At 50.3% G+C, this 12,231-nt stretch overlaps 4 protein-coding genes across 4 annotated transcripts; 2 read left to right on the top strand and 2 right to left on the bottom strand.

Annotated features, from left to right (window-relative positions):
- Positions 1-898: 898 nt before the first annotated feature.
- Positions 899-1,418, bottom strand: N7446_002615 (uncharacterized protein; the record flags this gene model as incomplete). Its single annotated transcript, XM_058511364.1, has 3 exons — positions 899-1,045; positions 1,123-1,259; positions 1,391-1,418. 3 exons carry the CDS (start codon positions 1,416-1,418, stop codon positions 899-901), a joined length of 312 nt encoding a protein of 103 aa, XP_058376900.1.
- A 183-nt stretch (positions 1,419-1,601) lies between these two features.
- N7446_002614 (secretory pathway Sec39 family protein) lies at positions 1,602-4,505 on the top strand (the record flags this gene model as incomplete). The annotated part of the gene is made up of 4 exons (XM_058511363.1): positions 1,602-2,481; positions 2,520-3,125; positions 3,177-3,333; positions 3,386-4,505. 4 exons carry the CDS (start codon positions 1,602-1,604, stop codon positions 4,503-4,505), a joined length of 2,763 nt encoding a protein of 920 aa, XP_058376899.1.
- A 166-nt stretch (positions 4,506-4,671) lies between these two features.
- Positions 4,672-7,282, bottom strand: N7446_002613 (dual-specificity mitogen-activated protein kinase kinase). The gene is made up of 4 exons (XM_058511362.1): positions 6,432-7,282; positions 6,084-6,375; positions 5,656-6,025; positions 4,672-5,603 (listed from the first exon to the last, which is right to left on the bottom strand). The coding sequence occupies exons 1-4, from the start codon at positions 6,897-6,899 to the stop codon at positions 5,474-5,476; spliced, it is 1,260 nt and encodes a 419-aa protein (XP_058376898.1). The 5' UTR covers positions 6,900-7,282; the 3' UTR covers positions 4,672-5,473.
- Positions 7,283-11,202: 3,920 nt separating this feature from the next.
- Positions 11,203-11,820, top strand: N7446_002612 (GPI anchored serine-rich protein; the record flags this gene model as incomplete). Its single annotated transcript, XM_058511361.1, has 1 exon — positions 11,203-11,820. One exon carries the CDS (start codon positions 11,203-11,205, stop codon positions 11,818-11,820), a length of 618 nt encoding a protein of 205 aa, XP_058376897.1.
- Between the last annotated feature and the right edge of the window lie 411 nt (positions 11,821-12,231).

Genomic DNA, 12,231 nt, shown 5'->3' with positions numbered 1-12,231 from the left:
ATTTTCGCAATGTTTGCACCTTTGAAGAAACATTTGATGAATTAAGTTACTGCATGCTGAATAAAGTTAAGATATCTTCCAAGACTTGTATCCGAAATATTAAATGGTCAAATGTGATCTTATACTCGTTATAATCATTGATATTGATATACTGTCAAATTATATATATACAGTACACGGGGTATGGTGATGCTGCAAATATATAGATCGAGAGATCCATGCACGCCATGCTTATACTTTACCTTTTTTCCAATAAAGCTTAGAATTTTCTAATTGGATGCTCAGATCTGTCAATTTATTGCCCAGACACATAAATAGCTTTGTTTTACTTGTACCAGGAGACCTGCCTAGGGCAGTGACTTCGACGACACCTTATGAGCGGATGGAGCCTAGGCGGAACACAGCCATATACGTAGCGTATACATGTATACATGTGCTACAAGGATGCTGCTGACTACGAGTAGGTGGCTGAAGCTATCCTCCAGGACTCTCATGCCCCCATTATCAAAGGTCGCTGGCGGAGGAGAAGAATCCCGCAAACTTTATAAAGGGAAAACCAGGAAAGAGCACCGGGAGAAGCGGCTAGGGACAAACGACCGACCACAGAGCGTGATTGTCTGCACCCAGCCAGGCTATATATCTAGCCTGCCAATTAAGCTTATGGGGTTAGAAATATCTCGTCTCCTATTGTCACATTTCCACCCCGGACTCATATCACGAGTTTAACACACCAGGATGAAAGACCGATTGTCATCGAATTGGAGTATCATTTCGAACCAACAGACCTGATGGTCAAGAGCAGTTGAGCGTTTCTATACAGTCACAGGCTCCGGGCAAAAGTCCCGGGCGGAAACACGGAATAACAGGCATTGAAAAAGAACAAGCACAACCCTCCCATTCACCGTTGGTTCAGCAGAGCAGTTGCCTCTTCTTCCTTCCCAAGTAGGCCCAGGCTGCGGATTTGCTCGGCCTTGGGGGCGTTCTCTCGCGGGTGTGCGGCCTCGGCCTTGCGATAGGCAGCTTGCATCTTCATAGTACGGAGAGCCTGTTGTCATGAAATTCCATTAGACCTAGTTCTTGCATTTCGAATGCGCAAAAATATCGATCGGGGATTGTCCTTACCTCTTTCCGGTGGTGAAGGCACTCGTAGTAATCCTCCAGGGCGGGCACACACTTCTTCTTGCCAGCCTCACCCTCGCCGGAGTTGACCACGTAGCAACCGAGGACCTCCTGCCAGAAGGGGTAGCAGCGGTTCTGACCTAGAAGCCACAGTAGTGTGTTAGCCGTGTTCATTGGCGGGGGAGGTAACTGGCTGCGCATGTTGTGATCCGAGGGCTCATGGCCGCGGACCAGGGCAGGTCCCTCGGGAACAGGGCGAAATGTCACATACCGCCGTTGAGACCGTAACCGGAGGCCATTGTGAAGTGCAGAAGGAGGTAATTGAACTGGTGGTAGGCACAGAGACCGCGAAAAAGGTGGTGATGAAGTGGCCGACGGATGCGACTCTTCCCTTTCGTTTCCGACTTGGTCTGTGCGCCCCGCCGTATGCAACACCGTCACCTACTATGAGGCCACCTCACACTGTCTCGACTCTTTAGATCATGGCTCTCGAGTTGTCAGACGCGCACGCTATCCTGCTAGCCACGATCCTCTGCGCAGGTGGCAACGTGGCCGACTTGCCCGTTCTACAGGCGCAGTTTCCTCATTGTTTTCCACTGGAACGCCTCCTGCGCATTATCCTGACCTTCCTCCCGGAGAGTACAGAGCCCTCTCACTACACTTCGGTAATTCAAAAGCTAGCCAATAGCTCCAATATTGTGCCCGCAGACCGATCGCTTGATACATCGGCCGTTCAAGACTTGTCCGAATCGGTAGCCCGAAAGCGCGTACGGAAGCTTAATCTACGACCACTACAACGCCCCGACGAGGAAGAGGATGTCGCCTCCGCAGATCCGCTGACTCAATTTATCATACATCGGGCGCATCTGATCGACTCGGAAACAGCACTCCAGCCACTCGTCCTCGAACTCGTTCTGCCGTTCTACGAACACTCGCCAATTATTCGAACATGGCTAATCTCGAGCCTATTACCATTGCTTCGACTGAATTATGAATACTATGCGCACCGCGACGAGACAATATCACTTGAGATCTTAGAGTCTATGGACGATCAGACGGCTGTCAACATTCTCCTGTCTTTGATGAGTTCCGAGGGAAGCAGCATGGACTTGGTTAATAACTTGAGAGGTCTAATTGGACCTTGGCTTTATGGCGGTAACCGATCGAAACGGCGGAGACTCAACGAGGCTGCTGCGCAGAACTCAGTATCTTTCATCGAAGGGTCTTCAAAGACTCCGTCCGCCGAATTGGCTGGTTGGGAACACGTGAACGAATGGCTCCTCTCACGAAGTCTTGTGGACCATGACAGTGTTGTGGGCGCATTCACACAATGGGATGGACCGTCAGATGTCGATTTGGGGGGTATGAAGAACCCGGTACACAAATGTCGAAGGAAAAAGCGAAAGAACTGCAGACTCGATACGGCCAATCCGGTCTTTCTGTGATATATGCGCATGCGGATTCCTCGATGGCTGTGCTAAAGGGCTCTTTCAGGGTGTTGGAGCGTGTTGCCAAGCTGCTCGACCTAGAGGAAAGCTTATACTTAAGCTCTGACTCTGTGCTGCCATCTATTTACTATGATACCGATTCCATTTCCTCGACCTCCCGGGCATCGCTGCTGCAGAACGCCCTCTTGAGACCGACAAATCCTCTTACTCAGCCGTCGCCTCCATCGATCTCATTCCTCAGCGCCTTACTTATCTCCCTTCGCATATTAACCGAACTTGGTCATCTGGTTCCCTGTCGTGTTGCCGCAAACATGTGCCTTCACAGCACCGAGGAGATGCAACTGGCAGAGCTTAAGAGCGTGGTCAGCTCGACCGTGAAGCAACCCAGGTCATATCAAGAATGGCTATCGGTCCGGGAACGGCTGCTTTGGCTTCGAGATTGGCAGGCGGAACAGTCAGAGGTTTGGGATGAACCTTCAGTTTACCACGGACTTTTCTGGAGGATTCCGCGTGACACGGTGGAAATAGAAATCCTGAAGGCTCTATTGGCGGCCAGAGGTAAGTTCACCGACCATCACTGTTTACTATTGATACTGATACCATTCCCAGAACACCAATTGGCCGTGGACCTATATACCGACTCCAAAGCAGCACCACTGAGTGCAACCCAAGTGGAGTTGGCGGTCCAAGATGCGATATTCGCTGCGTATGACAACGCAAGCAATGGCAACCGAACCCGCGGAGGAATGAAGAGGGCCTACGACATGTAAGCGCTATTGTACGAGAAATTACGAAGCATGGCACTGACAACCGTCCAGATTACAAGCATTCCAACCACACTTCCCCGGCTCTGTTGGATTCAAACAGATCCATGCTCTCATCGCCGCGACCCATGCCCTCTCATTCTACTCCCTGACTCTCCAACATGGTGTCCCCTTCCAGCCTGTCAGCATCCGCGTTCACCATGACCCTCTTCTATTGATTGAGAAGGTCCTGGAGCAAAATGCAAAGAGCTACACCAAACTGGATGATCTCCTATCTATCGGGCGCAACCTAGTAGCCGCAGGCGTGCCCACAAACACCACAGCTGAAGCCGAGAATGAACCATCTCACCAGAAGCCTTCAGAGGAATCCATCCTCCTCACAGCCGAACGTCGCATCACCTCCCTGGCAATCGCCTCCGCCCTATCCTCAAACGACTTCGGCACAGCCTACTCCTACATCCTCACCAGGCTAACACCCCCATCCCTCCTCTCAACCTCCTCCCCACTCCTCACAACCCCCACCGTCCCAGACGACATCTCCTGGCGAGCCGTCTACAACGCCGGCCGCTACCGCTCCACAACCCCAGTCAACCCACCCCCAACCCTCCAATCCCAAATCACCCACCTCTCCCAAAGAATGGAACTCCTCTCCCTAGCCCTCGTCCTCGTCCCCTCCCCAGACCCCCTCCCCGAAATCCTAGGTGCCTGGCGCCGTTGCGACGAAGAACTCTCTTCCCTCCGCGCCCGCGAACAACAAGAAGAAGACCTCTGGGACACAAAGGGCGACACCCTCTCATCCGTCCCAGGCGGGTTCGGACCTTCGGATTCAGAGCGGGACGCCTTCGATACCGAGCAGCAACGCGCCGCACGTCGTGCACGTGCCCGTGCAGCTATGAGTTCGCACCACGAGGCGCCGATGGGTCTATTCGAAGTTGCGCGTGGTGCAGCCCTTGCCTTGCATAAGAACGCCTTCCCACTTCGTGGAGCAGCCGATTCAACGGCTTCGGGCCCAGGTTCGAATTCGAATTTCAAAGTCGCGGCTGATGGGGATCGTCCGTTGTCGCCTGATAGCGAGAGCCGTGTTCGGAAGAGGGATATGGTTAGCAATATGGTGACTGGTGGTTTGGTTAGTGGTATTGGGTGGGTATTGGGTGCTGATCCTGTGAACAAGTAACATGGTAGGCATATATGTGTCTAAGGAGGAGAGAGATAGAGATCCTGATGGTTGGATACGGATATAGTTTCGTCGCTCTACAATTCGTATTCGGATTGAGATTGGGGCTGTATGTAGCATTTATGATAGCAACGATATGATATGTAATCTTAAGAAAGATTCCTTGGAGGCTTTATTGTGTATCCCTCGTAGACATGTAAATCACAGGTAGGTAGCCACGGTATAAGTTGTGTATGCTTCTACGCACTATTATATCGACGTAACTTTAAGTCAGATGCAATGGTATTAAGGAAGCTTCCAATGCCCTGCATACACTCCCGCATCCAGTGCAAAGCAAAGATGATGCAAAGCAAAGATGACCCCAAGTAAAACCCTAAATCAGACACAGGAACCAAGGGAAGAGCGCTATACACGTAAAGGAAAAAGAAGAAGGCCATATACCAAGATGACCGATATGTCCAGGCTCGAAATGTCACAGGAAAGGAGAAACCAGAAACTAGAATAGCAAATGGAAAGAGAGGGGGTCCATCCCATGGATAAGGGAAGAGAGAGAGGAGGGAGGGAATGAGAATGGAATAGGTAATGTAATGTAAATAAAGGAGAGATAGGGAGAGAGACACCACGGAGGGATGGGGATATTGGAAGGAATGCAATGCGGGAGAGTCAGGCCGTAAAGGATCGTAGGAGGTGAAGCGTTGGCGATGAAATCTGTGTCGCTGGAAGATGGAGAAAACAGCAGGATGGTATGATAGGGTATGAGAAAGTTGTCGAGACTCCGCGAGTTCCGGCCCGGGAGGGAAAAGAAGCGGAAAGCACAAAAAGCATTGGATGAGTCGTGACGAATGGGTCGTTTGAGTGGTGTTGACAGCCAGGTCAATCCTTAGGGATCCAGCCACCTATACTCAAAAGTGGAACTAAAAATGCAGTGCAATGCGAGACTGGGAGGTCTCGGTGGGATCCTTCGGTTTTTACTCCTTCCAATCCCATACCTGCCTCACAAAGTTTGCCATGTTGACCTTCTTGTTCTTCATGTCCAGTACCCATGGATGTTCCAGCATCCGCCAGGGAGTTGCTCGTCGAGGAGGTTCTTTTTCCAGACTGGGATTCCAGTTAGTATTATAAAGTAGACCGGCTTCCAGGGAACACTCACCAGCATTCGATGAAGTACTTGAAATTGTCCGACCAACGAATGCCGCTGTTCGGCTCATCCTTCAACTTGGGAATTGGCTGGCGGACAATATATGTGAGAAGGTCTATTAAACCTGCACGGGGTTGCATCTCAGTCCCATCGGCAGGGAAGGGGAATCGGTGCTGCGCGACTTCGAGCAGAGTCACACCGAGAGACCACACGTCGGATGTGATCGTGTATGATTGACCAGTGATACGTTCCGGAGCCATGTAGTAAGAAGTGCCGATGAAGGTGTTGGCGTCACCCTTGGTACCGAATTCACCGCTAACACCGAAGTCACAGAGTTTGACTTTGCCGTCACGGCATAAGAGAATGTTGGATGGTTTGATATCTGTATGCGAAGTTAGCTAACCGGTCACTGGATCATATGAGAGCACCATAGTTCATACCTCGATGGATAATCTTGCGGCTGTGGAGGTAGGTCAACCCATTCAAGACCCCTTCGGCGACCTTGCCGAGAACCTTCTCTCCAGTGCGACCTCCAAGCTTTTTGACTTCTTTGTAAATGCTGTCGAGACTGCCGCCTTCGCAGAACTCCATGGCAATGGAAATTGTGCCGGTAGACTTATCCATGAAAGCACCATAGTAGCGACAGATGTGGTGGGAGGCGCAATCTTTGTTGAAATTGAGCTCACGAACAATCTGTTTTTTGACATCGGGGTTTGGGTCTGTAGTAATGATCTAAATAGACGCATTAGTCTCGCTGGGCGCATTCTCGACTCGCCAAAAGGACATACCTTTAATGCGAACACGGTCTTTCCCTCCTTGAGTTTGCATCGGGTGACGGCCCCGCCGGCACCTTCGCCTAGACTACCCAACTCGACGATTTTGTCCTGTTCACTGGCCGCATGCCATCCCTCATCATCGAGGTCATCAACATCGAGGGGCCGGCCCTTCTCCAAAGACAGTTTATCCAGATCGGGAAGGAGTCCATTCACGCTGTTTTCGCGTTCCATCGACACACCATCGCGATCTGAGTACACCGAACCAATCGCCGACGAAGGGTCTGATGAGTCGCCGCCAGATTGTCGAATGGAGAGATTATTAGCTGACGAATAATTGGCAGAGGTTGCAGACGCCGGTCCGACGGTCTTCACCTCCAAACTGGAACCACCTCCGAGTCCATTCGTGCTCAGCGGGGGCGGAGCTGGTCGTCCATTCGGCATGAGGGTTGGCTGTTGGGAGACATTCTGCTGACTGCCCATGGGAGTCGACAGTTGCAGTGTTGGTCGTCCAGGTCGCCCAGCCGGGCGCTGGAGTTGAGGTTGAGGCAAAGGTTGAAGCGCTGGAGCGGGGGCGCCGTTGCCATTGACAGGTTTGGCGCTTGGAGAGGGGGAATGCCTAACGTGAGCTTCGGAGCTCGCGGGCTGCCGTTGTTGTTGCGGGCGCCAGGGACGGGCGGTCGAAGGAGAGGGACGGAGGATGACATGGCGAGATTGTTTTGCCTTTCGCCAGGCAAGAACAACTCGTTCGGATCAGCGAGAGTAGCCACAGCGTCGACGGACCGCGAGTCCTGGATGGAAGGCAGAGAAAGAGAGAGGTGGGGTAAAGAGGGAAAAAGTACGGAGTACACTGTAAGAGATAAGGCCCTTTGAAGTTGCGAGGTTGCCGAGAGCAGGTGACCTTCCACTCCACCTATATAAGATCTTTGACACAGTACGTACTAAGTTACATATGACATCTAACCAGTTGAATATTAATAGAGCAACACAGCCGAGAGACTCGGGTCCTACGGGCAGTGGGGCCACGGTGTTTCAGAAGGCGCTTCAGCTGAAACACGGCGATCGCGGTTGTCTATTCTATTCTATTCTAAGGATAATCTGAATATATTGAACAAATTGAACAAATTGATATTTACTTGAAAGAGAAGTGAAGAGATTGAGTGCTCAGAGCCATGGTTCGGAAGCACGAACATAGGCGTTTACCAACTCGAGTATAGAAACATCGGATATATTGTTGCCTTGGAGCCGCAATTGCCTCCCGCTGGGCACATTTGCAGCCAGAACAGTGTGGCGTCGACATCATTGCCAACTCATTTCTCCACTTGCCCATATACTTCGCCTTATACTTCACCTAATATTTCGCCCTGCATACTGTTATCCTTGCAGTACGTCCAATCCAAGGTTACTACAATCTTTCTGGGATTAAATCACAAACGATGTATCAGAAAACTATATAGGACTTATGTCATTTGAGGGACCATGAAGTCAGAGATATATATCCCTTGGGTGTGGCTTAGCCAAGGCACATCTCAGGCCGCGCAATGGATCCGATGTCATCATAGGTCAAGCAAATTCGGTACAGCACACTGTAGCCCTTGAAAATCGCAAAAATACATAGTATTGGACATTGGATCAGGAAAATGGTTAAGAATGCTTCTAGTTACATACACGTCTATTTTGGTCTGACTCAAAATCGGTCAGTCCCGATTAGGTCAAGTTTGATATACAGTCGATCATGGATGTGGCTGTGATATCACAACTTTGGGTTCATCAGAGACGCCTGTTAAATCTTCTACCGAATCGTACTCCAGCCGATTTGGAGATTCGGTAAGCCGAGAGTGCAGGTAATGTACAGTACAATATATGTGAACAGACCGCTGAATAGCCGCCCCCGCCGTCGATGAGCAGAAGCAAAAAAGCTATCACAAAAGTATATTTACTGAAAACCATCTATGGTCTGCAACAGTTTCTATAATATTGATCAATTGCCTGTTGTCAGCCTAGGACAAACGTGTGAGATGAGGTAAAATCTTGAACCGGGTCTGCGATGAGTTCTAAGCAGTTCGCTCCTAAGTCAAAAATGCTACCAAGTCTCTCATGTGAAAGCCTTCGATATCATCCAAATCCGCACCGTGTTATTCAAAAGGCAGCGCACAAAGTACCTAATTGACCAAAGACATGTCGGTACTTAGCTGGCTCCGTGTCACATTGTCGTCACACATTGCACCATCAAGACCAAGATAAAAAGGGCAGAATGTTAGCGAGTACAGGTTTATTTGGGAACTATAATTCCGCGGCTCCAATTTTGTTGCCGCCGATTCGTGGTCTCGGCGCTAAACATGACGCGTTGTTGCTGATCGTTCGGCGGGATTGCTTGACACCTGATTATGGAGCGATCAGATGGATTTCCGTAGTCACAAGTCGCTTAGACGTGATTGTGGCTTCGAGGTCGAACCATGACATGGTCTTGAAATATTGTCGCGTGTCGCTGTACGTTAGGGATGTCATAGTTATATTTGTTTAGTCTTCAGTTGGGGTGAGTGCTTTCGGTGAGCCATGAATATTCTTTGAAAGCATTGAACAGCACGCAATTGAGTCCACTTGGGTCAATCACGCTCTCATTGGCAGGTGATCACATTCATATCGAACACATTGAACAAAAGACGTGAACGTGCAATATATTTCCTTAGCCTTGAAATGCTGAATGAGCGGTGAGTTGGCAAAGCAAGCCACTGCCCCTGAGGATCAGGGATGGGCTCTAGCAGACACACTGTCTTACCGGAGAACAATTCGAAAGATGATAGCACACACTGTATAGGAAGGTTGAACTTCGGAAGAAGTCCAGGTCCACAGCTATTATTATCGCACGAACATCCCCTATTCATACAGTAAGATCATCTAGAGAAACAAACGTATCAGATATCCCCACCAATAATTATTCCACAAAGTTAGAAAAGAAGGCTAAACATAGTACAAAAACAAGTATGGGGTTGATAAGAAAACAACAGTCAAGCCCGACCGATCTATTGAAAAAGGGGCAAGACTTCACCTTCACTGGCGGCAAGTGGAGTCTGGGGGCGCCACGAGGACTCAGGGACTGCTTTGTTGCTGAACTATTAGATGTAACCCCTATCCCGGATTTTGGTTACATGTAAGAAAACAACCACAATCATGACGACAAACCCGGGCTAAGTAATAATTGGTTAAACGCCATACATGGAATCGAGGCTAGCCTTAACTCTTGACTGGTGGTCGAACCGCTTCCAGTGCCTGATCCGAGGTCTCGACTCAGGAACAGGATGAAGATCGACACAACAACGCATTGATACTCTGCAATAGGCCAGGTTTCCAACCACATTGAACGCTCTAAGCCCCATTAACCAGAAGGCCAGGCTGCTGGTGTGACCGAAACGAGATTACACTGCAATGCGCCACGCCAGGGACACGCCCAATAAGGTGGGCTAGACCTCGATTTAATTTCCAAAGTACATGTTCATACTCTTGAGCATACTTCCCATAGCCGGGTGGCAAAGGGGGCTCCCACGAGTAAGCTTCGTTAAGCACTTTACGCGGAGGTACATAATGCGGTCTAACCGTTGTTCCGCCATAAAGCGCATGAGACCTTCCCGTTGCGGGGGGATTGGATCATGGAGCGAGGACGAGGGTTCTTCGCTTACGGATTTATCGGGCTTAATTAATTAATATATGGACAGAGAGCGTGTGGGTATAAGGCGTCGATAGTTATAAGCAGTTCTATCCTGCAAAATATACTGTGTTTCTATTATTGTACATGTAGGGATTTAACAAAGCGAGACAATATCTCGGTCGACGATATACTCAGTGCCCCGGAGGACACAGCACAGTCCCATTATTAGTGCTCCACACGACGTAACGAAAGGAAAGTAAAGGGACTGTAATAATACCATGTCTCGGTGATTCGCTCCGACAGACGCAGCACCAGTCATAGAGCCACAGAGTGTTTGGTTCCCTGTTGAGATGAACATCCGGAGTAAGGACCGACCTCAATTTCGCAGGTAAAGTGCACATCATCGTGGATTCGCCCTTGCACAATACGGTTCTTGGCAAAACACATTCGCGGGCTGTTCAGGGGTAAGTGGAGTCAGATAGAGACCCACGGGGGAACTGCAACTGGGACGCCAGGAACGGGTAGTGGATCGTCGGTGCGGTCTGAAACAGCGTCATTGTGTTTATTATGCTGGGCAGAAACGGTCAAATTACCCTAGGAAAAGAGTCGAGACAACAGATGTATACAGAAGGTTGCATTGCAGTGTACTCGATATCAGGGCTCTATAGATCCCATGACCTGTACTGTCACATCCTGTCTCAATGTCCAGTTTTAATGGCGCGATCGGCGTTACCAGAACCACGCTAGCCCACACTAGTCCAAAATTACACTCATCTGGTCATGGCGAAACAGACAAAGCACAGAGCCCGAGTAACCGGTACCTACCAGGATACGGTGTGGATGTAGTGTCAGTGAAGTACCCAGTACACACTCAGGAACAGTGTTTCCCCTTTTTTAGGGGCAAAGCGTGTTGTGCTGATCTTGACACTAATCTCCCCGTTCATACAAAGGCCCCCTGCCTCCCCTCCTTTCCCTTCTTTCTTTCTTCTCTAAGTACACACTTCGTTGCATAGCATCCAGTCACTCTCTTCGACTTCGGTCTTCCACTCTTTACCAACTACCAACTCTCTTTCTACAAAAGCTACGCTTTTTATATAACCTTTTTGAACAATCACCCGGTTTTCCGTACATATATTCAAAATGCGTTTCACAGCTGCCACTGTTGCCTTCTTCGCCGGCCTTGCCATTGCCGCCCCCGGTGGTGACAAGACCGTCTACGAGACTGACGAGGTTACCATCACCTCCTGCGCTCCCACTGTCACCGACTGCCCCGGCAACTCCGGTGCTGAGCCCACTGGCACTCCCGCCCAGACCACCAGCGCCCCTGCTGTCCCTACCAGCAGCGCCCCCGCTGTCTCCAGCGTTGGCTCTTCTGAGTCCCCCGTCTGGTCCTCCGAGACCCCCGCCTGGACCGCTCCTGCCTCCAGCAGCGCTGTCTCCTCCGGCGTTCCCTCCGTTGTTCCCTCCGTGAGCTCCGTGAGCCCCGTCGCCCCCGTCGGTACCCCCTCGGTCACCGCCATCACCACCTGCATCCCCACCGTCATCTACTCGACCGTGACTCCCTCCGCCACCTCCAGCGCTGGCAACGGCGGTAGCGGCGGTGTCCCCCACGTTCCCTCCAGCAGCAAGGTCTCCCCCTCCGGCACTGCCTCTGCTACCCCCTCCACCTCCTCCCCCGCCTTCAACGGTGCTGGTGCTCTCTCCGGCTCCGTTGGCTTCGCTGGCTTCGCTGCCATCGCTGCCTTCGTCCTGGCTTAAATGATCTCTTCAGTGATGCACCCTTGCACGTAATTGGATCTTGATGGTCCAGTCCCGGCGCAGTTGTCGCATAAACCGAAGTGATTATTGGAGGTGATGTCAAGAGTGGACTGTGTTATTTAGTGCTTTTGGTGATTTACCTTGGAACTATTGTTTTCTGATTGGATATGACTATCCGTTTTTGCTTTTTTATATACATATTCCTTTTTTTTTACTCTTCTTGGGCTTCCTGGATAGCTTCGGAGTTGTGTGAAGCTCGCTTGGTGGCTTGAGCACGACCTTAATGTAAACCATGACAGCTTTGCACCTTTTCCATCTTTCCAGCGCCCGTAACCTTTTTGGAATGTATCCTACCTTGCCGTCTACATATTTTCTTAATATTTTACGAGTTACTTGCAATGCCAACATGTA

Source organism: Penicillium canescens (genome assembly GCF_028828765.1).
Source record: "Penicillium canescens strain IBT 15451 chromosome Unknown utg000002l_segment0_segment0, whole genome shotgun sequence".
In the NCBI taxonomy this organism is placed as follows: domain Eukaryota; kingdom Fungi; phylum Ascomycota; class Eurotiomycetes; order Eurotiales; family Aspergillaceae; genus Penicillium; species Penicillium canescens.
Note: the sequence above shows the minus strand (reverse complement) of the source record. Positions and strands in the feature narration are given on the sequence as shown.